Source organism: Oculina patagonica, chromosome 4, assembly GCF_052425735.1.
Source record: "Oculina patagonica isolate OP01 chromosome 4, crgOcupat, whole genome shotgun sequence".
Lineage (NCBI taxonomy): Eukaryota > Metazoa > Cnidaria > Anthozoa > Scleractinia > Oculinidae > Oculina > Oculina patagonica.
The window spans coordinates 38,596,735-38,620,963 of record NC_135761.1 but is presented as its reverse complement, the minus strand read 5'-3'; the positions used below and the strand labels follow the sequence as shown (position 1 = coordinate 38,620,963).

The window sequence follows — 24,229 nt, the reverse complement described above, 5'->3', positions numbered from 1 at the left end:
AGTCTGGTCCCTAAACCTTTTCGAACAAGTTCCAGTCATGGTTGCTAGGTTACCTAAACCAATCGTGTAATTGTAAAAACTATGTTACACGCTCACTTAGTTACATAGATATGATTCAAAATATTATATTATAAAAACAGCAAAAGCTAAATTACACTGCGGGACGTGTACGCGACCCTAGTGGTCCGTGCCCGACTTACTTATAATAGAAAACAGTTTACAAATTCGAGTGTGCTATTTAGGAGGTAAAGTTAGTATGGAGTCACTGTGTGTGCGAGCTGATGTATGTATGTGAGGGAACAACTATATACAAGACAAAACAAAAGATAATTACTCGTCGTCGCCACGAATATTTACAATTGAGATTGTTTCTTCCACGTTAGAATTAGTGAAATATTCGAATCGTGTTCGCACGCGCGACGCGTACATATGGATTGAAATGGGAATTAAATAGTCTACCAGGCTTTCCAGTCTAAACCGGTGAACGAAATGCAGGGGCTCCCTTGAAATCACCCTTCCACTGATTATTAGAGGAAGATCCGTTGCGTGGAAAGAAAGATAGGCGTCTAATGCGTCCCACAAACTAAACCATGTCGCCGGATTGACAGAGAAAGGAAACTGAAAAGAAAAACAACAAACACAACTTTTAGTACAAAAAACTTAAGTGCGAGTCACATTTCAAATGCATGATTACTTACTTCGGGGGTGACGCGATATCGGAAAGCCGTTTCGCTTTCTCTGTACAGGATTAAAGCTTGCCTTGCCACTTCTCTCTGTGGAATGGCCCTAATCGCCTCTGGAGGGTTCCAAATTTGCGCTGCGGGTTGAACAATTTCTCTCATGCAGTGTGCGCATGTGGTATGGGTTTCCTGCCACTGAATCTGGCACCGCGTGTGGACGAACTTCAAACAGCAGGGAAGCCGCCGAATGGATGGACATGCTACGCGTCCTAGTGAGATGTCTGAAAGACAGAAGAAGCACCGCTCCTTGAAGGTTCCGACTTCTGGTTCTAAACCTCTTACGCGTCGGCTCTGTCGTTGTGCCATTTTTTTTTTCTTAAAGTAACTTCAAGGATCTTTGAACGTTTGATGACTTTGCTTGTTTGCGAGTACAACACGAATGAAAGCTTGACTAAAAAACGGATCAAACTTTGTAAAAGTACACAGCGCTGATTTGTTCCAAGATCAAGCCTCTGATTGGACGGAAGGTAAACTATGGTTTCAACCTGCGACCTTGAGAAAAAAACGGATCGAACTTTGCCTAAATTAAAAATACGCCGCGCTGATTGGTTCCAAGATCAAGCCTCTGATTGGATGGAAGGTAAACTATGGTTTCAACCTGCGACCTTGAGAAAAAAAACGGATCGAACTTTGCCTAAATTAAAAATACGCCGCGCTGATTGGTTCCAAGATCAAGCCTCTGATTGGATGGAAGGTAAACTATGGTTTCAACCTGCGACCTTGAGAAAAAAAACGGATCGAACTTTGCCTAAATTAAAAATACGCCGCGCTGATTGGTTCTAAGAGAAAGGTTTTGTTTTTGATGGAGGAAAATGAAAGGTTTCCTGAGAGGTCCGACGCCGAGATACAAGAATCGTTTCATGCGCATTTTGTGTTAATTTGAAGTGTGGTCTTGCTGCTACAAACACCATGGAGTAAGCTGATGCTTTGCTGTGTGAGGTCTTGAAGACGGATGAAGCTGCCGTGGTTGACGTAAGTTATTTTTCAAGTTATTTTTACGATTTATGTACAGTGCTATCTTCAATCATTTTGTTCGCGTTCTTACCAATCGCTCTTTTAGGAGCGCTAGTATTAATTAGATAAACTTTTAGCATAAAACTATCAAAACATTCGGTAAGTCTTTGAGCGAAGTCGGATAAAGTTTTATGAAACTTATGTCGTAGCAAAACGTATGTATCAGCTTTCAATTTTCTACTGCAATCGTGACAGATTTTGTAAGAGTTCTTGACGGTCGTTAGTAATAACTCGACAAAGTTAAAGTCAATTGACTCACTCACGTTTGTAAGGTCTTTCGTGTTATAGTTGTTAGCTGAATTATTAAATTCTAACTTGATCAAAGCTTGAAAAGAATTACAATTTGAGAAGCGTTTCATGCAGCGCATCTTAATACAAACGTGCTTGGACAAGTTCAAAAAGTTAAACAATGGATTTCAATTGAATGACTGGCGGTCTTTCTTAAAAGAGAAAGAGCTGGTCTTTGGTGGCTAATCTAAAAAGTTGGTCAGATCTGATTTTGTGATGTCAAGGTTGTGAGTTTCGTTGAACCAGTTGTTGGCGAATGCTTTCTCAGCTAGGATCTCGATAGTTTTGTTAAGTGGTATGTATGTGAACAAAGACGATACGTCGTAAGATACCAAGATGTCGGTTGGATTGACTGGCATTTCCCTGATTTCTTTAGCAAAGGAGAAGGTATCGGAGATGGTGTGCTGATTTACTGCTAGTGGCTTGAGTTTGTCAAGCCACACAAATAGAAAACCACACAAATAGAAAGGGGAAAAACAGTCAAAAGGACCCACCCTCAGTTAAATGACTACCAACCCAATTTCTTGAACTAGGCTCGTCCTTCCAACTGAGGACGAGAGAGAAGCCACTACTGGCCAGTGGCATTGACCAGACTATACATACTGTTAAAATAATAATGCATTACTAGGAGCCGTGGCATGGTTACCCATTCAGGCACACCCACCGGGCCTACAAAATTATTGTTCCCGTGTTGAACTCTCAATTCTTCAATGATCTTGAAGCAAGGAAAGGCCTCATCTGAAATAGAATCAATCCACGTTCTCTGTAATGTCTATCTTCTGTAACCTCCAAGGTTCCTTGTACATTTGTGTTTTCCTTAAAGCAAGAGTACTGAACAATAATGTGTTCCTCTAATAGCTCACATTTTGCATATGCAGCATTGACACTTTGACGTGTTTCACTTGATTGAGAAAACATGTTCTCCCTGATGTATCTTCTTGAACGTTCAAGCTCCTTCCTAAGAGACCACCACCAACATGTCGCAGCTTTGCAAAGCCTTCAACAGGCATTTCAGATACACTGAAATTAGGTTTCTCCGTCTCATGTCGGTGCTCTTCTTTGCTAGCTAAGTGGTGAATGAGCCGCTGTTAGCTCATTCACTACAAAGAGGGCACATAGCTGGTGGTGGTATTGACGGAATCAATAATATCCACGCACAGATGACATGTTGTGTCCGTAAGCTGCTTGCGCAGCATCATATTTTGCATGATTTCATGTCCATTGGTTGCAAGGTGGTCACCAAGCAACACAAAAATTCTGTACCACAGATTGAGAGAAAAAAACTTCAGCTGTTGAACACTGTCTGACAAAACATGAGCAATAACAGCATTCTTTGCTTATTAGGTTGATCGTTGCAACATATGATGCATATCTCTGCAAGGTGGTTGTCAATTACATTGAAGCTGCTGGCTCCTGATGATGCTTCCTTCTGCCGAGGGTTTCCCAACAATCCCTGCAACAAGCTGTTTTGCTAGGTGCCTCAAAAAATAACAATAATCTTTGTAAAGAATACGACTTACATCTGGCATTTCTCCTCTACACATTGGACATTTTTTGTTTGTCCAACCACCTTCTTAGACATCTTTGATGTAGTCTCTGCCCGCAGCAAGAGGTCACCCACAGCTTCGGCTGATCATCGTGGCAAACCTCGCAGATCTCCACTAGAGGGTTTTCCTTTTTGCCATGTCGACATAAAAGGGAAAGGAGCAAGGGTAGAGCTGTAAATGTGTAGCTGACAAAAGTCGCTGAGTGGAGCTGCATTCGCAGTTCATTTTGCATTAATGTTTTATACTGCAATAGTGTACCTCTTGGAATTTTGTGTGCAACATGCAGCAGCTGATTGGTCTTTTGAAATAAACCAGTCATCTTGTCACTTATCACCTTGATAAAAAATGAACAAGTGACAAATTATTATGGGCTCAGAGAAGTGTCACCACCCGTTCAATCTTCATCTACACAAAACAGAAAGAGAGACAGACGGACAAAAATCTTAAAGATACAACACAGACAGAAAGAAAACAATCCTCAGTTAGACGACGACCAACTTGATTTCTTGAACTGGGCCTCCTCCTTCCAACTGAGGGCAAGATGGAATCTACCAGCGGGCAGTAGCATTGACCAAACTATACATACTGTTAAAATAATAATGCATTACTAGTAGCCACAGCATGGTTACCCATTTGGGCACATCCACCAGGGCTACCAAATTTTTGTTCCCACCCATACGATTGAGTACCTCTTCAACTCAGAGTCTTTTCTTTTGCCATAGTTACCAAGTGCTCCAAGGCTGCTAGCGAAGCGTGCGGATGAAACAGCTCCAAGGGCTTTGCAATGAGGAACTGCAGACTTACCAAAGCCGGCAAAATTTACATAATTGTCTTGAAAAGTCTTGTCTATAAAGTATTTAGTGACGAGTATGACGTAATATGTACATACATACATACTTTATTTATAACTCCCCAAAGGGGCTTTTCAGTTTCAAATGGAATAAAAAAGATAAAAATACATCAGTTAAAATGAATAAGCAAAATAGCAAAAGAGACTAAAATTAAATACAGTATTAAGAAATTAATAAATTTAAAATATGTTAAAACAAGTGTCCTTTAAAAGCTTTCACAGAAGTTAAACTTTTCAATTCGTCACTCAGCTCATTCCAGGTTTTTGCTCCGTGATATGCAAATGATCTTTGTCCGGTAGCAAGTCGGCATCGTGGGATGTTTAAGTGATTACTCTGTCTTGAGGAACTAAACAGATTGCCCATGGCGAAAGTAACTGTCCACAAATTTTGCACAACATACTTAAGAAATGCAGTTAATGCATAAGGCTCTGCATCCTTCAGCAAGGTTGTCAAGGAAGTCCTGAAGTAATGGTAAACACTCACCGTCAAAGAAATCTTCAAATCCCAGGTTGCTCAAAACTTGCCTTGCACGCATTTGACTTTTGGACATTTCAGGATTTTTGGTAGATTTCTTCTTAACTTTCACGGCGGTGCAGCTGCTTTGGTGTCGAATTAGCCAGCCTTTACTGTTGTAAACTTTGCCACATGTACCACACTTAAATCCTACTGATCCATCTTCATCTTCTTCACTTGAACTTTCATCAGATATTTTGCCATCTACCGTGTCCGAATCATGCAAGAAAAGAAAATGTTGAAACTTTAATGTTGTGTAACTTTGAACACATTAAAGAACAGGTTGAACGTTTACATGGTGTCCATCCCATTCGATCGCCGACTTGAGCAAACAATTATAGTCAAAACTCTCGTACTCGTTCCCAGTACACCCGAGAAAAGGGGGATACCCTCATCCCCCTCTCTCACGTGATTTTTTTAAAAAATAGCATTACGTTTTCTCAGAATCGCCAACCCAAATTCTTAGCAAAAGCAATGCAGACTCAACTGCGCATGCGTTTAGTGCAAAATGTTTAGTTTCAGATACCACAAGGAAAGCCTATATAACTTTGTGGTCTTCATAAGAGGAGTTATTCATTATTTTAGTGCAAGTGTATCGCGTAGACTAATCTGCGCATGCGTTTAGTGCACAGTATTTAGTTTCAGATACCACAAGGACAGCATGGCCGTTTGTGAACAATACATATAGGATGGTCGTCTTGCTTACTCTGTGAGTGAATCGCTTAGACTAATCTGCGCAAATAAGCAATTGAAAATAGTGGTAATGGTTTTATAATGACATAAAAAAAAGTCAAAGGTCCATTAATACTTCAATGTTCCTTTTGTCTTGCTCGTTCAATTCGGCCGAATCCATAAGCTCTTCTGCTTCCACGTCGGGTCTGGGATCCCATTGGCTGTAACCATACGGGTACGTGTAGAACGATGCTGTGTCGATCACTCGTTTGCTGAAGACCATCTGGTACGTTTTGGTCTGTGGCACCGTTTCGATGGCGTACTGTATGGCGTTGCGTACAATGTGGTACGGTTTCACGACATCCGTTTGTTGGACTCTGCTCTCCAAGGGTTGCTGAATGTCGTCAATCACGTTCTGACGCAAGATCTTGTAGTTTAACTGTTTGGCGCCTTCGCTGTTTAGGGATATTCCTCGGACTTTAGACTCTTCCTTCCCGTTTTTAGTTACAAACCCATAGTTCTTGGGTCCCCCGGAGGCAAATTCGACGATGTAGTCTCCCGTGCTGAGCTCGTCTTTGAAGTCTCCCAGATAGTCTGCTAGGCTAGGATTCTGTTCTCCTGGACGACTGACAAAAACGACACTGTCGGTGTCGAAGTAGAGGACTTGTTCTTGCAGGAGGTCGAGGGCCTCGTAGAGTCGTAGCCGGGCCCAACAGGTGGTAAAAGCTGCCACGAAGATGTTAAGATTGGGCGAGACAGGATCATCTTCGACTTTGTGTTTAAAGTGGATCTCCACCCTTTGTTCAGTGAGCACGCTCACATAGCGGATGTCGTACTTGTCGCTCTCGTGAAACGCACTAGATGCTACGGGATCGTCAAATTCTCGCACCTGGGTCTTGTTGGGTTTGCCCGAATTTTCCTCACATATCTTTTCACTAATGTACCTCTCTTTTATTTTGTCTTACCTTTTTAGTAACCTCTTCTGCCCAGAATTTTTGAGCATCGAATTGCAAAGCGATTTTTCCACTTTTTACCAGAAGTATGTTTTGTCCCTTGAACTCTCAAAGGTTTCTTTGTTGCCAGTTGTCGTTTATCTCTAGGGTGGGAACTTCCATCCCTCGTCCTGGTGGCAGAAACACATAAAGCAAGAGGACCAAATCACAGCAGATAATAATTGTATCAAAATGGCATAATTTTTTTTACCCCTTGTCGTGATCAGAATAATGCCAAAACCATGAACGGATCAACATTACAATTTGTAATTACCATTTGTTATTACCTAAACTCCGTACTGAAAATAACTTATTCATGCCTGAAACTCTGTAATGATGAAACACACAAGCAAATAGACAATCAATGAATCTATTGTATTGGAGGAATAGGTCGAGCAGTGCTTTAATACAACACTGCTAAATGCTAAAGAAAATAAAGAATGGGCAAAGTAAACAAAAGTAACAGACAAAAATACTTAACTTCTGTCCCGACTTCGCAATGGGCGCGCTCCTCTTCATTATCAACACTCTCTTCTCAGCAGCACGGATCTTCTTTTCATCCTCAGAACCAGAAGTGACTTCGTCAGAAAGATACTCTCGACTGCGGCCCAACCTCCTTCAGATTCGTCAGCAATTCTGATGAGCTTGTTTCTTCGCTTTATGGCCTTTGAAGCAGCGTTGAGGGAACCGTCAAGCTTAAGAATCAGCACTGAAACTTGATGATTGTCTGGGTTTTTAAAGATCGAAGAGAGATTTCAGCAAATCGACAAAAGAAAGACTCTAGGTGATGTGCTCCAAAGTCTTGGTATTGAACTCGAACTGCTTCTTGTTGCTGCTAAACTTGAATGTTAAGTTCGTTTCGGACTAACCAAGGATGGAGACAATTTGAGTTGGTCTTACGAAAGCTCATGCTTTAAATGTGAAAACTTCTGATCAAAGTAAGAGCTTAAGTCTTCAAAATTCCCAGCAGACATGATAAATAAGCAAAAAACTAAGTGACGGTTGGTTAAAGGCACTGAAATGACCTAAAGTGAGAGCACAACACGCGATGAACCTATTTAAATACAACCCAAACAATAAGCGGGATAAACACGCCAAAATGTGGTACGCATTACCTAACCTCCATTCCGACACATAATACCACACAGTGTGGATTTGTTTTCTGAGCTGCACTTGGTAACAAGTTCTGGTACGCTCCAACTGTCCTTAAAGAATCTGACCCACCCACTTTGCACCGCGCGCCGCTGTTGTTGTTATTATCCGTGAATTTCCTATAATCCTTACCATATTTGGGCACCGAGTGATAATATAAAATGAGACAGGCCTAACACGACTCCCGCTGGTTGCTGAATAACGTGAAAGAATAACGTGAAAGAGAAATCACTTTTACTTTTAATACACAGATTATCATACGTGACAAAGAATCACAGATATTTTATGGTTAGGGGATATTTTCATAGTTCAAAACAAAAACTCACTTGCTACACGATGATATGTCTGCAGCATCAGCTAATGGTAAAGGTGAAACAGATAGATCGTGTCTTCTAGCCCCTCCGATCGGGGTCGACTGTAGGAACAATTGCCTTCTTCCTACGAAAGACAAGTCATCAAGCAACTTCAGTCATTTGTCACACATCATCTTCAAAAGCTGAAATGTTTTACCCAGCTATTTACCGCTTTAGATTCACACAGGTAATGTAACTAGCTGAAATTCAAAACCAAAGCGAATTTCATACATCGATAAGAAAAGTATTTATGAATCTTACCATGACTCGGTGTTGTAGTCATGCCAGATCGATCGTGATCTCTGAGATCTCCTTGGCCTTTGCCGAGAAATTTTGATGCAGAAGCATCTCAGCAAACTCGCTGTTGGTCAAACCATAAACACCAAGAGCCTCCTTACGCCTGTTCCAAAGAGTGTAGGTCGATTCCATTAATTTTAACCTCTTTATGCCTTCTGGTCGACGGGGACGTCCCTTTCTTGGACGATTCGCCGACATTACGATCGCGAAGACCGTTCATAACAAACTCAATAACGCTTAGAAAAACAGCGACTATTAAAAAATAAAAACTTCTAAAGAAAGATAAATGATCAAAGAGTAATATTTCCGAAAAAAAAAAGAGAACGGTCTTTTGTGTAAATCGCTCGATGGAAACCGATAGCAAATGTCAGTTGTTCGAACTAGCTGATCGGGTGCCCCAATTATGGCGATTTGACTGATGCAAGCGCGCAATGCATATTGGGTGGGTCAGATTCTTTAATGAGCTTTGTTTAAATTATTTATCACAAAACAGAGCATTTGAGATAAAGGCTTGTTAGGCAAAACCTCATAAAACCATATATATAATAAAGAGCATAAAATTGTCAATCATAAAATGAAAAATTATTGGATATATTGAAATACATGACCTGGAAGAATATCAAAATATCAGATGTTAAGAAAAGAGACATTTCATCTATATTCTCTTTATTTCGTCAAACAGTCTCTCAAAAGTTAGAATTCAAAGCATAAACGGTTTCAAAGGCATTTTACTTGTAAATAGTCTATAAATCAGTACTCAATAAGCAGCAGTTCCCTCTGAAAAGTTGAAAAGATTCAAATTTTGACAACAGAAACAGTTCAAGTAATTCTCAATCATCTCGCTCATTTCATGCACTATTTTGCAAGTTCCATTGAAGCTTACAACTACAGTCTGTAACACTGTTTAGTTTTGCAGTGATATCCTCCTGGCCTGTTGAAAAGGCCTCCCTCCTCCTTCTTTCGGTCTTCATGGACCACTGTAGCTGCTGTTATCAAATTAATAGCTCTTTAACGTGTGGTATCTTTAGAAACAGGGTTCTGGGCACATTCTTACCCCACAAATTGCATAGGTATATACAGTCTTCACTTTTTGAATGTGGAGTTAACGTGTAGGTCTAGTGTCATGGGTTTGGAAGTAATGAAAACGGAATATCTGTGCCTCTTTGTCCAACCATTTTTTAATCACTCACGTAATTGCTAAGAGCAAAACCTCCAGTATACCAAGAGCAAAACCTCCAGAAATTGCTGCAAAACAGGCCAAATTCAACCAAATCTTCGATGTATTCACTTTGTGTTAGCTAACCTCAAATAAACAATAAGTTCCCAGGCTCCACAAAATCAAGAGGAGAGAGAAGAGGGAGTGTATTTTTTCTGGACAACTTGTGCAGTTTGTATGTTAAGGGTTAATAGAACTATGGTTTTCTTTTAAGGTGGCTCCATAGGGTTTTGAGATATTACGGCGCGCGCACAAGTGATACCCATCAAGAGATCATTTTCGCGTTATTATTTAAACTAGTTAAATAAAAGCTGCCGAAATATTAAAAACAAGGACTAAAATATGTTGTGCATTATTCTTTTTTAAAATAACGGCCTTTGTTTTTGAGCTACATCTACTCAAAAAGTCCTATTTTTTGGTGTTTTTATGGCTTTGATCTTAAATTTCTTTAATTTTCTTCGGTGAAAATTTTTGAAATTCTCCCAACGGATTGAATCTGATGGGAAATAACTTTTAAAAACAAAAAAAGTAGGGGTTGTCCAGGTCGTTTTTGCGTTTTTGGTTATTTTGTGTTTTTTTGACTTAGCAAAAAAACTGGCTTACAATTTTTTTTTAAAAAAAGGCAAAAAGGGCAGTTAAATAGGTATCACATTTATGCCAAATTTTAAGGAATTTCACCGAAGGAAACTCTAGTAAATACAAGGGGAAATTTTCTATTTTCGCCCGAATAACAATTACGTCATCAGAATAGAAATTGTCCAAGATCGCTATTTGAGCATGCGCGAACTTTCGAACCATACGAGTTGATGTGTTAAGACGAGCGTTCCCCGTTGTAGTCGGTTTTTGTGCGAATATCTGTTAATTCCAAGGTTAGTTAGAGACATACCTTGATCCTTTATGTAGCAGAATCTCTGAAATTCTGCTCGAAGTATCTCACAATCGCGGAGACTATTCTTTATTTTCTCTTTTGCTTTCGATCGTACGAACTTCACAAAAGCGGCCAGAAGCACCGCGGACGTTGTAAACACCTTTTTAGGGTGTTGTAAACTCTTTTATCTGCTCAACACAGGAAAGTATGGGTGTTGCTTCATTGGCAGGAAGCAAATCTCGCCGAAAACTTCACGCTCGCGTGAAGCCGCCATGTTTGTTTTGATTTGCCGGCATTTCAAGCTCGCCCTTTTGTACCCATTCTTCGCGCGGTCAAGAAACCCTATGGAGCCACCTTAAAGGAATTTTTAATTTAAAAGAATTCAACACAATCACGTTTCATACATTTTGCATAACTGCATGTACATCAGAGCTGACGTTAACACAATTGTATAGTTTAAGAAGTGAACTATTTCTTTTCTCAGAAAACTTTTAAACCTTTTTTCCAGTTGGGTTTTTTTCTTGTTAGATATGAAGCGACAAGGCAATTAAAATTAACAGCTAAGAAAAATGTTATTCACGAGAAGCAAGGGTTGATGAACATGCCAGTTGCTATTTGCTTTTTTGAAGTAAAAAAAAAATGCATTGTTAAAAAGAAATAAATTGATGTTAAAAAAGAGCCTGGATACACATGTAAATCAAATTTATGATTCTTGAATGTTTATCAAAATTAATTTAGTGCGTTGCCAAGGCTAAGCTCTGTTTGCTGGACAAATTAAAACAAACTATGAGTTTGGCATAAATAGGCCACACTGGCCGTTTATTTGATAACAACAAAACCAAATTACAGTTATTTAATGAAGTGATTAATTTTTTCTAACAAAGAGAAGGGCAAACCGGCTGTGACAGATCAGGTGCAACCCTATTCATGCTAACTTCAAAAATACTCAAAATGGCTGTGACTGGGTGGGCAAAGCTTTCTGTATTAGACCTGTGTCCAAAGTTTGGCTTCTGGGTTGCTGTGTAAACTGTCGCCCACTAAAGAATTGACCTGAGCTACTCACCCGTTGTACTCCCTGCAGGGGGAGTATTTCTGTTGAATGATTTGGCAGACCACGATGAATTGTAATTTGCGCTCCTTGATTAGAAGTTCAGCTGTGCAACTAGCGACAATGCCATGGATTCGGCATCAAAGCTGCTGTCACAAACATTATTTAAAAAACATTATTGGAACCCATTTCCAGAATAAGTAAATTGGGGGCATTCCTCTTAATAAAATCCAGGTCATGTCGAATTATTTTGTTTACCTCATGGCCTCCAATGTCTAGAATACTAGTGTGGCAAATGTTAGAGAGGCAAATATCATGGCTAAACTGCTCTTGAGAAATGTTTTTATCAATGAATTTGCCTATCCTTTGAACAAACAAATGGCTAAACACTAGAGCACATGGTTTATCGGCAGCCATCATACAAAATTCAACTATCCGATGGTCAGAATAAACTAAACAGACAACCAAACCGTCCTCATTTATTCACTGGGGAATAAATTTCCTTTAAAAAAACTTTGCCAGCTTTAAATCTACTTTTTGTACAGTTTTTAATGAATGGGCAGGACGGTTGTGGAGGTAAGATGGTGTGCGATCATTGAAGCCCCTGTACAACCTGATTTGCTTATGATGATTGTACCAACTGCCCCTTGATACCAAACACCGATTTACCAACACATCTTGTGAGGTAGTTGTATTCAAAATGTTAAATTGGTGCCACCGCTCCACTGATAAATGATACAACTTGCCGTTTCAGTTTGTCTTAAATCTTTTACCTTTTGCTAGAGGTTACCCTCAATCAGATTAACTTGAGCATAGTACAATATTCAAGCATATTTGGTGTGCAGAAGCGTAGTTGTCGACCATGGAGCATGAGAAGAGCTTCTGACTGAAGAGCATCTCTTCCGGCTTTTCCCGGCAAGATTTCGTACAGTTCTTTGTTTATTGTTCTTCCAACTTTCCATTTTTTGTCAAAGTCCAAAATAGTTTTAGACTTTTAAACTCAAACAAACAATCAAGGGATCATGAACGATGCATACAGTGGATGCAGGAATGATATATACATCCTAACAGGCTTTGTATAGGTCGGCGATATGCTTGATGATGTTTCCAAACGGATCCTCTTCATTTAGTGCTTATACCACAACCACTCCTGTAGGTAGCTATCAAAGAAATCTTTGGATGTTCCTGTACAAGGCATACTTTGCTTTACTCTGCACCATGTATTTTTGATGCGCTGTGTATGTGTACCTGTGTCTGGGTCTTCAAAGTTTAGGTCATGGTTAACTGTGAGATGTCTATGGCCCTTGTCTTGTAGCCAATCATATGCCCTCGACATGTCGCTCCTGGCAATATGTGAGCACAAATAATGGGTAAGAGAATATCTTTATTCCTACTCTCTACCATATTTCTTAGGTTGCTGTATATCGAACTGGACCACTCCGACATGGCAATACTCGGGCGGGTTAGCCATTCTGAAGTCCAGAGAGTGGTGGAGTCCAAGATTTTGGTGTCAGTCATTATACCTTTGGTTTTCCCGTATGGTGGCATTAATGCTTTGACCGTGTGTTTAAAGTAGGTTCCTGCTACTTTATCAGCAGGTTCAAAACTCTGTTTTCTTCTGTAAGCCATCTGCAATCAAGAAATCAGTTGTTAAGGAATTGACAAGGTAGGTTTAGAGAAGGACATCTAGCTTTTGGCAGTTAGTCAACAGGGGTGAAATGGTGAGGGCGCAATGTTGTCAAAAACGCAATGTCTTGTAATCTTCTGACTCTGGACAGAGCCACGTACCCCAGACCCACGGGCACATCTCCACAGTTGTACCTGGTCGACCTACTTGCCACTTATGATGATTCACGATTCTGTCAGCACACAAATCTTGTGGCAATAAGTATATCATTATCACCCGTTTCTGTTGACGTGCTTTCATCAAGTAGATAGGAATCGTCCACTGCTTAAGTAGAAGTAAATCTGTTTAACCAAGCGTATGACAGCTTGAATCAAGAAAAACACGAGTTCTGGTGCATTGATGCTGATTCATTGCAACTTCTCTTTGAGCATTGCCACTGGTATCTATCTTGTTATGTTACCTTCTGTCTATCAAGTTCTTTCTAGTGCATTGTTCGAGATTCTCTTGCAAGTCGTAAAGCTCTTTCAATTCTTCTCCTTGCTCGTCTAATTGTTTTCTTTCGGTGGATAGTTCTTTTTCTGTCTCTGCATTTTGTTTCCTTGCTTGAGCTAAAGCATCCTTGACAGCAGTTATCAGATTGTTGTTTTCACTCCGGAATCTCATTGCAGAGTCTCTTGTTTTCAAGTAGAATGTTATTGACGGTTGTCTGTTTATCCACCAGCATCTCTCTGAGATTACTCAAGCTGGATTCGTCAGTAGTTCTCAAGCGGTTTTTCGGATGGTGTGCCTTTGTTTCCACCTTCAGCCGCGGCCATGTTGGCTCGTTTGGACTCTGTTGGTTCTTCTTGCATTGACCCGCAGACACCTCTTTTATCTTATCTTATACATGAGCAAACAAATGCGGTCAAACTCCCCCCTTCCCAGTGGTTAATCTTGATAGGCCCGTTTTAACGAGAATGTAGTTTGCAAATCTAAAATTTCCCATGCTCGCTTAATTCTTTGATTTGCTTATTCGCATAGTGCCTTGCTTTTTATAATATTCAGGGTACTTTCCAACCTGTGATTGCCATTAAAGATGTTTAGTAAAGATGTTTAGTCCATGTGGCTCCAAATAAAAGCCTCTCCAAAGATAGAGTGATTTTTTCATAACACATATAAAAGCTTATATGTCAGATTGTTCTCACCAACACACAACTAAAATACAGATTTTAACACCGTTCAGTGAATGAAAGAAAACTGGATTTTTTTAGAAGAAAAATAACTCTAATAGGGATAATACGAAAGTCATTTATATTTCTCTAAGTTGAAACTTAAGAAAGAACGTTTTCTCTAATGTTTCATACCTTTTCATTGTTGCACCGCATTGTAAACGACATGGCACATCAAATAGTCGACATTCCTCATGGATATGTCTCTCCTCATCGTCTCTGGCGACTTTCAATTTACACCGTCAGGTCACTAATGCCTTTGGGCAGACTTCTTGGTGCTCAATTAGGTCTTTTTGGAGCATGATCGCCTGACATGCCCGGCAATTCCTTATTAAGTTTGGGCAGTCAGACGACACATGTCCTTGGACCGCATTGAGGGCCACCTCCCCCTGACAAATCCTGCAATTGACTCTCACGGTTGCGATCAGGGTCTTGCCGGAAATGTTTCTAGTGAAGCCAGTCCTAGGCTGCCTGCACATGTGGCAGTTTCTTGCCCCATCCCTGCTTAGTCTTTCAGCGCAGAGTCCACAAAGTGAGTGTCCGCAAAGATTGGACGTTTTTGGTTCCACCATCGGAAACGTACTGCAATGAAATAAAAAATACCGTTTGTTATGATGTTTGATTGGTGTCCCGAGAGCAACCAGATAAGGTGAGGCTCGCAATATTTACCAAATTTTGCAGTTGAATTCTGGCGGAACTCCACTAAGGTCAACTTTTTCAAAATATCTATGCTCGGAGGCCATCTCGAAAATCTTAGCGAAATAAACGTTGCACAATGTTACTGAAGCTTGCACTGTTCCAGAACCACCGGCGTATGCGCCTTTTTTGTGGGGTTTTCAATACTGGCTACTGATATTACATATGCCTGTCCTTTTGTGCGTCGTCATTGGCTGAGTGTATCTCGTGAAACCATAGTTATGTATGTTTCGTATCTGATACGAAATAACGCTGTTTTGTTTTGCAAACAGACCTGCCGTTGTTTTGTCTGTCAGGAACACATGGTAGTGTTGTCAATGATCAATCTGTCGGATGTGCTTTTTGTGCTTGGTGAATCTTAGAGAATTCGCATTGATTATATAACACGACTCTTTAACGCGTTGATTTTGTTCCTAACTGGTTCTATAAGAGGTCCCTCGGTATTGTTTTTGCAAAGCAATCACTTACGTTTAATTCCATATTTTTTCTGGTGTTCTTGTTTTTAAAAGGATTATGAGGGCTGTTTAAATATCCCTGATTCAATCATCCGTGTCACTTACAACTGTTACAATTACCCTTCTCCATCCTCCACACCGGGGTGATATTATTTCACGCACTTGGAGTATTTACGTTTTGTTGTGGACGGCTTCAAAATCTTCAAATTGATGCATTTTTGTCAAGAATGACCCTTTTTACAAAGCACTGGTTAAATTGAGTCATTTTGGTGTGACAATTGTAATAGGTATTTATAACTTAAATTTAGTACATGAATTACATAAGGGTTTGTGCCCAGCTGCTGAGAATGATCCAACAAATGGGCCCTTATATCCTACACTGTCTTAAGAACAGCTTCATTTGAAAACATGTTCCAGTTTTTATGGAACAGGTACTTTACTATGTGCGGTTGCATAAGTAGTGCCGATTAATTTCATCATAAAACACGCTTTTCCTCTTAGAGCCTCCAGTCTGCTTCCTGTTCCAATCTTTTGCCTCTTTAAATTTGTTGATTAAATATTTAATTTTCTTGGTGCACTTTTCAGCAGTCTTGCTGGTTTACTTGCATGCCTTGACCCCCTTCACACAGCTGCAGAACGTAGCCAAGCACATGGCCACCGTCACTGACATACCCACATACCTCGATATCAAACTCAAAATAAGGTACTCATGTCAGGAATTTAGGGACTGACTAAGAGTTAAAACTTACTTGTTAGTTCTCGTTGATCCATCCAGTGGATCAGTTACAGTAATAACTAGCTGCAGAACGTAGCCAAGCACATGTACCCGCATACCTCAATATTGAAATTCGTCACTTCTTCAAAGTCTTTGGCCTGTTCGAAACCAAGCACACTGTTTTTCTTCACTTGTTTATATGGGTCCACCTTGGTTTGTTCAAGTGTGGCCCCAATTCGTCTACACTTTGTTGCCAGGAGTTGCAATTGTATGACTCAGGCTCTACACTTGGTGCCTTGATCTTTATGAAGGTCCCATCTAAGGCACCTAAATATACATAAAGGTATAAATTAACAAAATTTAATTATTTGCCCAAATTTTTAGATTTTCAATACAATTTCCCTGGCCTGGCCACAGCAGAGACATTGTAAAGATTTTTGAAGGTCCTAAACAAATTTTAAAAAGTCTATTGCGTTTGTAAACCAGACAAATACCACTGCTATTAATTTGTCACTTCTTCTGTTTCATGATCGCTTGTGCGAAACGCCTGAAATCACGCAAAGTTGGAACTGACGGTAGTACAATACACGGCTTGTTTTTCGTTAATTTATTATTTTGTTAAGGTATTTTATCCCTGGTCTGCCGGGTTAGTCTGCAGTCTGTAGTCCACATTTTCGTTTTACAGGAACTGATTAACAAACGATACAGCCAAGCTGATTATGGTCGCGATCGATCCAGCTAAAACTGTAGTTGACAGCTGTAGAAACAAAACAACGGAAGATACTTAGGATAGGATTGTTTGCACCTTTAAATCATGAATACTAAATAAAATTGAGAAAATCAAAGTTTAGTCTTACCATTTGGTCATTTGATATAGCGCGGAAGCATGGACAAAACAGCGGCATTAACTTTCCTTAATACTCTTCCGCAACTGCTCATTGTGACGTCGAAACGATCGGCTACTTGCGTGGTAGTCTCTTCACCATTAGCCATCATCCAAAGATATATTAACACTTGTTTGGCAGGTGGGATTGGAACACGTCCAAAGTGGTTCAAGCCCAAATTAATACGACCGGAGGCAACAATTTCACGAGTTAGCAACTCACAAGTGTTGCGAGTCATCCGAAAATGACTCCTAAATTCGTCGCCAAAATAGGACAGCACAGTTGTTTCTACATAGCCTTGTATCCTACTTAGACTTCGTCTAATGACCGTAGAGGCCACAGCAAGTATAAAAACATTGTCGTCGGCCTCTATTAACTCATGAGAGTCATCTTCGTCCAAAACAGCGCACAAAATCCTGTGTAACGCCATTTTTAATAAGCGCTTTATTGTCAAACACTGTTGTCATAGTTACAACGTATCAACCGCTACAATAGTTTATCGGGGGCTCAAGTTTCTGTATGGGATGTGGTTGATGGTTCAAGATCCGTTTTTCCCGTTCCATCCGGATGGAAATTCGCTTACCATAAATAGAGAAATTTTCATCCGGGTAGTTTCATTGTAAATGGTAAGCACCCTCCTGTAAAAATAGCGTGAAGTAGATCTAGCTCTGTCCAAAGGTTTCAGTTGAATGGCTTCAAATGTAGGTCAATTAACCCCAAGATCTTTAGCCCCCACCTGAAATCAATAGCCCCCAAATAAAATATAACGGCTGTAACAAATAATTGAGAGATAGAGAGTATATATCGAAATTTAACTTCATCAAATATTACAAGGTTTTGAGTTTCAATTCAATCAATTAATACTGAGAACGAACCTCGTCGAATATTAACAACCAAGTAGCCTACCTTTTGTCGAGTTCATGTAAGTGTTAACAGGTAACATATCTAGGAGCAAAACTTTAAACAGGAATCTCAAAGCGAAACTTTTAAGTGAAACTGTGAAACGAAATATAGAACCAAAAACTTGTAATCTGAGCCCTGATTTGCATACTTTCTCGTACGGATGAAAAATGGAATGTCCCAATGCAAACTGTTACCTTGCGCAATTGTCGTTTTTTGGCGATCTATCCCCCATCTATGATCTTCAAGCACAAAGAAACATACAATTCACTGATAAATTTTCCTCAAACATTAACACCAGGACATTCTGGTAAGCGTCTTTTGTAGACCAATGCATTCAGCAGCATAAAACGCTCGAGGCTGAACTTGGGTAACTGTAGTACGTTTTGAGAAGGCTTGCCTCACTTACTGGTATGTTGAAAGTGCCCCCTCCAAAGCTTTTTTGTGTTTTTTCAAGAAACTTGTTCTTGACTGAATGGCTGGTGGCAAAGTTTGCACATGCCATCGATGTACCAGCTTTTGGCTTGCTGACATTGATGTCAGGTCGTGTTGAAAGTACAACAATACAGTTGAGAATGCCTTAATTACAAGGTGTTTGGTGCTACACTAATTAAGAGTTGTAGCGGACGCAATTTTTAGAGCTGAATTCACGTCTTTTATTAAGACTGTGAGGGTTCAGTGTAAACAATTGGGAGGTCCAATAGGCCTCTCTGGTAAGCGACGATTTGTCAATGTAAGCTGCGTCCGCCTGGCTAGTAATTTGTTCAATGACAATGTAACTGATTTCAGAAATACAACAAAACTCTATGAATGCCTTAATTACAAGGTGTTAAGGGTACACTAATTAAGTGTAATTTAGGCATTTACGCCCATGACTTACAAAGATGATGTAGTCATTGATGTTGAAATCTACAAGTCCGTGGAGAGCCTTAGAGATAAACAAGATTTTTATCTTTTTTATCTTCTATGTCATAAGTTTACAGCTTCTCCAAAGCAAACTTTGGCACAAATATATCCTGAAGTACTGCAAATTTTCAGGTGTGGGTTGGGGCGAACATCACCCAGTAATTGGAGCAGTACTCGAAAGCATCGATGGTCAGATTGAAATATATTGGAATTCAACATTTATTCAAAAATCCAGTTCACATGTTTGATATTCAGATATTAGTTCTCTGCTGTGGTCTGAGTTTGCTTCTTTGCCAGCTGCAGGACCTGCAGAAATGAATTACAGCTATGATCAGTGTGAAAATAAATAAAAATTTTTTTTTTCGGGAGACAACAAACAGTGGCAATCACACCTGATTATATCATAAATTCCAATCCCACATTTTAGCTCTTTAAAAGATGTTTTAGCTTTTTAAAATATTCCAATGAATGATTTATAAAGAATGTTTTGGGGCCAGTTTACATGGAAGGGGGGCTCCCCCAGTTTCAAGTTACTTTGGCTGAGCCAACTTTACACACATTTCTTTAGCAAACACAACAAAGCATTTACATGCTAGACGGGTAACCTTCCATGTCGGCACACCCTGTTTACTTTTTCGGAGTACCTCTCCTGTCGGAATAGCTTTTGCCATGTAAAAGGCTATGAATGCTGAATACATTTAAGGTAGGCTGCATGTATGTTTCAACCCTGCTAGCCGGGTAACGCAGTAAGCCAGAGCACCCTCCCTCCATTACACTACCAAATAAAAAACACTTCCTGTCTTGGGCTATAACTGAATTACAATGTGTAATTAGAGAAAATTTCAGGGACACCCCCCCCCCTCTTTTTCTTACACACAAAGAGCGAGAGAGTGTTCCATAAACTCCCAAAAAAAGAAAAAATTTTATTATAACTTTATTAACATTTCTAGCGAGTGAGGCCTCTTACTGGTGATATAGATATAGAGAGAACCATGTGACACCCCCGGTATTGCCTACTACCTGCACTCAAATACATTTTAAACATATTCAATAGCCTCTTTTCAGTCTTTTACTGGGCCAGAGACAGGAATTGCTGATAGCAAGAATTCTTATGTTTGCCATGAAACTACATGGCCCAACAAAATTCATACCCTGGAGATGGTATGTGTTCTCACTCTAAACAGAGTTGAAAATAGATTTTCTCATTTGCAGCTAGTCTCTTTAGGATGTAACAATGAGATTTCCTCTTACAAACCACCTTTCTGCTTTGACATCTTGCGGTACATTCATGTTTGTACGTCTGGGCAAAGGAGTCACAATCCACTTGCCGCTTCGGTTTCTGTTCTTGAACAATTTGGTGAACAATTTTGGCCTGCATATCCTCTGGCAATCATAGCTATGAAGCCACTTAGATAATCCTCCTTAAGGACATTAAAATCCTTTCAGGCTGTTCATAAGGAGTTCCAACAATTGTACCTGGGAATGATGCCACAAAGCTCCTGAAAAAATGGCATGCTGATCTTGTTTAGATATCTTGCGGATACAGTCCTGATTACTGTCCCTTGTTAGAAAATAAACACTTGGAGGCACAAATTCAGCCTCATCCTCATGCTCAGAAGCTGAGTCCGTGTCAACCCCTGGTTCACCTTCTTGGTCTCCATTTTTTTCCTTTTTACGGGCCTGCCCTCAAGCCTCTTGGCATTGTCAAACCACACAATTGTCACCATGTGGAAACCACAACTTCGGTTCTTGAGAAGGCTTGTTCCTTCCAGTGAGGTAATCCTTGTTGCTGCATTTAACTCTGTATTTCATGCAAATGTACATGGGATGCACATTTGGTGAATCAACCAGCACAGACGTATTCCAAATTTCTTGGATTTCATTTGCACATTTAATGGCTTCTGTTGTTCTTGGTTTCCCATTTTGTTTAACACCACAAATTCGGCAAAGTGCCTGGAGCAATCTTGTGTTCTCTTCCATGTCCTTTAGAGAGAGAGAAAATGAAAGCGAGTCCCGTTAACACAAAGGAACGACGTAGTACACAAGCATTACGACAGCGGCGCTTTGTCTACACTCGTACAGCCTCATATTCAGACACCTTACACAAAATGGACGTGGCTTACACTTGTAAAATTTTGCATGAAGAAGCTTAAAGAACACTAGAACTAGTAAAAAATAAAACCAGCTCAATCAAAAATCGGTAAATTCTACAAAATAATGCGTATTCTTTACTTACCTTAAACTCGGACTGTAAAAATCGTGACTACATCGTCGATAAAGACAAGCAAAATCCAAAGAGTATAAACGTCTCAACTTCAAAATGGCTACCAATGCTTCTTCTTGTTGTTTGCCTACGGAAAGTCCCGGGTGAACGCTGTGAGAAACCGGGAACAATAAATTTCTTTGTGTGCCTGTGACTTTTTGAAACGGCCGCCATTTTCCTTGCAAACAATAGCTTTGTTACGTCATTGCTGTCCCGATTTATCGGGACAATCTGGACTGTTAATGCCTACACATACGCCTTAGGCACTTAGAACAGTTTCCTTTATTGTAGAAGTACCACTATAGTTCATTTTAACCATTTTTATTGAGAGATGTGTGATGGGCTCCTGACAGCTGACAACTCAGATTCTGGTAATTTCATCAAGCTGTCTTTTCAGTTTGTTCACTTTTTTGTGTTATTCAATTGGCAACGCTAACACTGTTGGCATGTGGTCATGTTGGATCTTGGAGTCAGTGAAACAATACTGTTGTTGTTTTGTGATGCACCAGTGGGTCTTATGCATTTGGCCCTTTTACAACAGACATTTTCATTGAACCTTAACACCCGGGACATTCTGGTAAGTGTCTTTTGTAGACCAATGTATTCAGCAGTATAAAACGCTCAATGCTGAACTCGAGAAAATTTATCTTTAAGGTAACTGTAGTATGTTTCTAGAAGGCTTGCCTCACTTATGTTAAAAGTGCCTCCTCCAAAGCTTTTTCGTGATTCTTCAAGAAACTTGTTCTTGACTGAATGGCTTTTGGCTTGCTCACATTGATGTCAGGTCGAATAAACTCTTCTGGGATGTGGTTGTGGCTGGTTGTGGTTGTGAACTGCCACTGCCACAATCTTTCTGCAAAGATTTCTTTCAACTTCTCGGTATCCAATGTGTGGTCCTCCTGGAGGTCAAAATGAAATGTTCTGTTACCATGGAACTAGTGCGTATTAAAGAATGAGTATCTTGATTGTAGTACCGTATTTACTCGAATAAGCGCCGCTGCGCTTATTAAATTTTCGGCGTCTCAAGTGCGGCGCTTATTTGAGGGCGGCGCTTATTTAAAATTTGAACGCCACAAAGTATCTTATCTTTTACAGTTATTGAAAAGAGCGTCTTTTGATTGTCAGTATTTGTCTCTTGCTGAGACTGAAGTGGCGCTAGCTGTCCTGGCAAAGGTTGGCGGCCTTCGCAACATTTACAGAACTACGTATTGTTTGAGTGTTGAATAGAAAAACTAATGGGAGAGCAAAAAAAAACAATCACTCATAACTGCAAAACATCGCTTTTGATGCAAAAAATGTTCAAGCTTACTGGGGCTAATCTTACTGGGGGCTAATCGGCTTTGTGTTGAGGACGAATCGACTTCGGGTTAGGGGCTAATCAACTTCAGTTGATGCTTATCTACTAAGGGCTAAAGATCTTGGAATCTTCTCTAGTAATCTTTTTCTTAAATTTCTGAAGTTTTCACAATCACAAAATCATCACCTCTTACATTGCCTTTCTATGCATGCCATTGTTTTGTAGGTAGCAGTGAGGGGAAGACATCACTTGTCCAGCAGGTCGAAAGCAAGTCAACTATTTTTTGGTCTCACTCTGCGCTGGGGGCTCTTGGTGTGCCTGAATGGTCCTTGTGAAACAGTAGAAGATGCTCTTCTGAGTAACATGTCATTGGGACAAAGATGTGAACCATCATCTGGATAACTGGTGATTTGGCCTATTGGACGCTGGTTGACTTAATTTGCTACTTTAAGGAGACGCATCTGCAGCTTCAGTGGGGTGAGTAGTTGCTCGCCAATTACCTTCTTCAAACTAATCTTGCAACACTTAACCAAGGATTCTGCACAACCATTCTGGTGTGGGACTGTTGTGGTTGTGAACTGCCACTGCCACAATCTTTCTGCAAAGATTTCTTTCAACTTCTCGGTATCCAATCCCTCGATCATTACCTGCAGCTCTTGTTCTGTGCCAACTAACTGGGAGCCATTTTCGCTTATCATAAACGCAGGAACCCTCTACATGCATAGAAACCCCTTAAAACCTGCATGAATTCCATCATAGTGCAATCTGCTGCTACTTCAAGATGAACTGCTCTCTCATTCAAGCATGTAAGTATCACAGCATAGTGCTTGACAATCTTGTTGCTGCCTGTCCTGACTCGGTAAGGGCAAAGTAATCACATGAGGTGTGGTGAAATGGTGGAATAAACAGTGCAAGACGACTTTGAAGTACCAGCAAGTCTGCCATCTGCAGACTGCCTCATTGAAGTTGCAAATTTAATCAACCAGAGTGTCCAATGAGCTGAAATCTGACCACAGAGGGTCACACTTGACAGTAATTAAACTAATAAACCCATGGCTTCCAACCAGGTGCAGATGCACTCTCTTCATGGTGTTTGTACGGGTCTATGACTTACTTTCTTCAAGGCCACCACATGCTTCTTCCCAGGCTCAATCCCTTGCTTTATCTTCAGCGAATACTTGTTCAATTTGGGCATGCTGCTCTGATGTCATGGTTATCTCTGAAGAGTAATTTCCAGAAACAGGGGAGAGGCCAGACTCATCCTTTGATTCAGTGGGTGGTTGTGAATCAGAAGCCTTAGAGTTAGCATCCTGCCCTTAAAAAACATCTGAATTAAATTTTATTTTGGAGAGTGGCAACATGGGCAATTTGGGATATTCGAGTTTTCTTTTCCAAGGAAAACATGGGCTTGTGCAATTTGTAGTCTTTGATTAATTTACGAGTGCTAATTTATCCCAAATTGCATGAGAAAATCATATGATTATTTATTAATAATAAACATAAAAAAATTGTGAGAATAGCTCATGCGTGAACCAAGCGCAAAACAGATTTATTCAAACTTTCTGTTAATATAATTACACGTTCAGTCAAAACAGCAGTTCCCACAATGTTTTTAAAGTTTGTAAGCCATAATAAATTCGGCTGAATAATTCAAGAATTGTTTTATTCAGCATATGAATCACTTTCGTGGAAATGCAATCACCATTTACAAGGTTTAATAGTGGGCG

General features: G+C 40.0%; 2 protein-coding genes across 2 annotated transcripts in view; one reads left to right on the top strand and one right to left on the bottom strand.

The window, feature by feature from the left end:
- LOC144650261 (uncharacterized) overlaps positions 1-24,229 on the top strand; it is a 355,735-nt gene that overhangs the window by 28,533 nt on the left and 302,973 nt on the right. The gene's annotated exons all lie outside the window — the stretch shown is intronic.
- Positions 17,117-17,566, bottom strand: LOC144648432 (uncharacterized). Its single transcript, XM_078507990.1, has one exon. It carries the CDS (start codon positions 17,564-17,566, stop codon positions 17,117-17,119), a length of 450 nt encoding a protein of 149 aa, XP_078364116.1.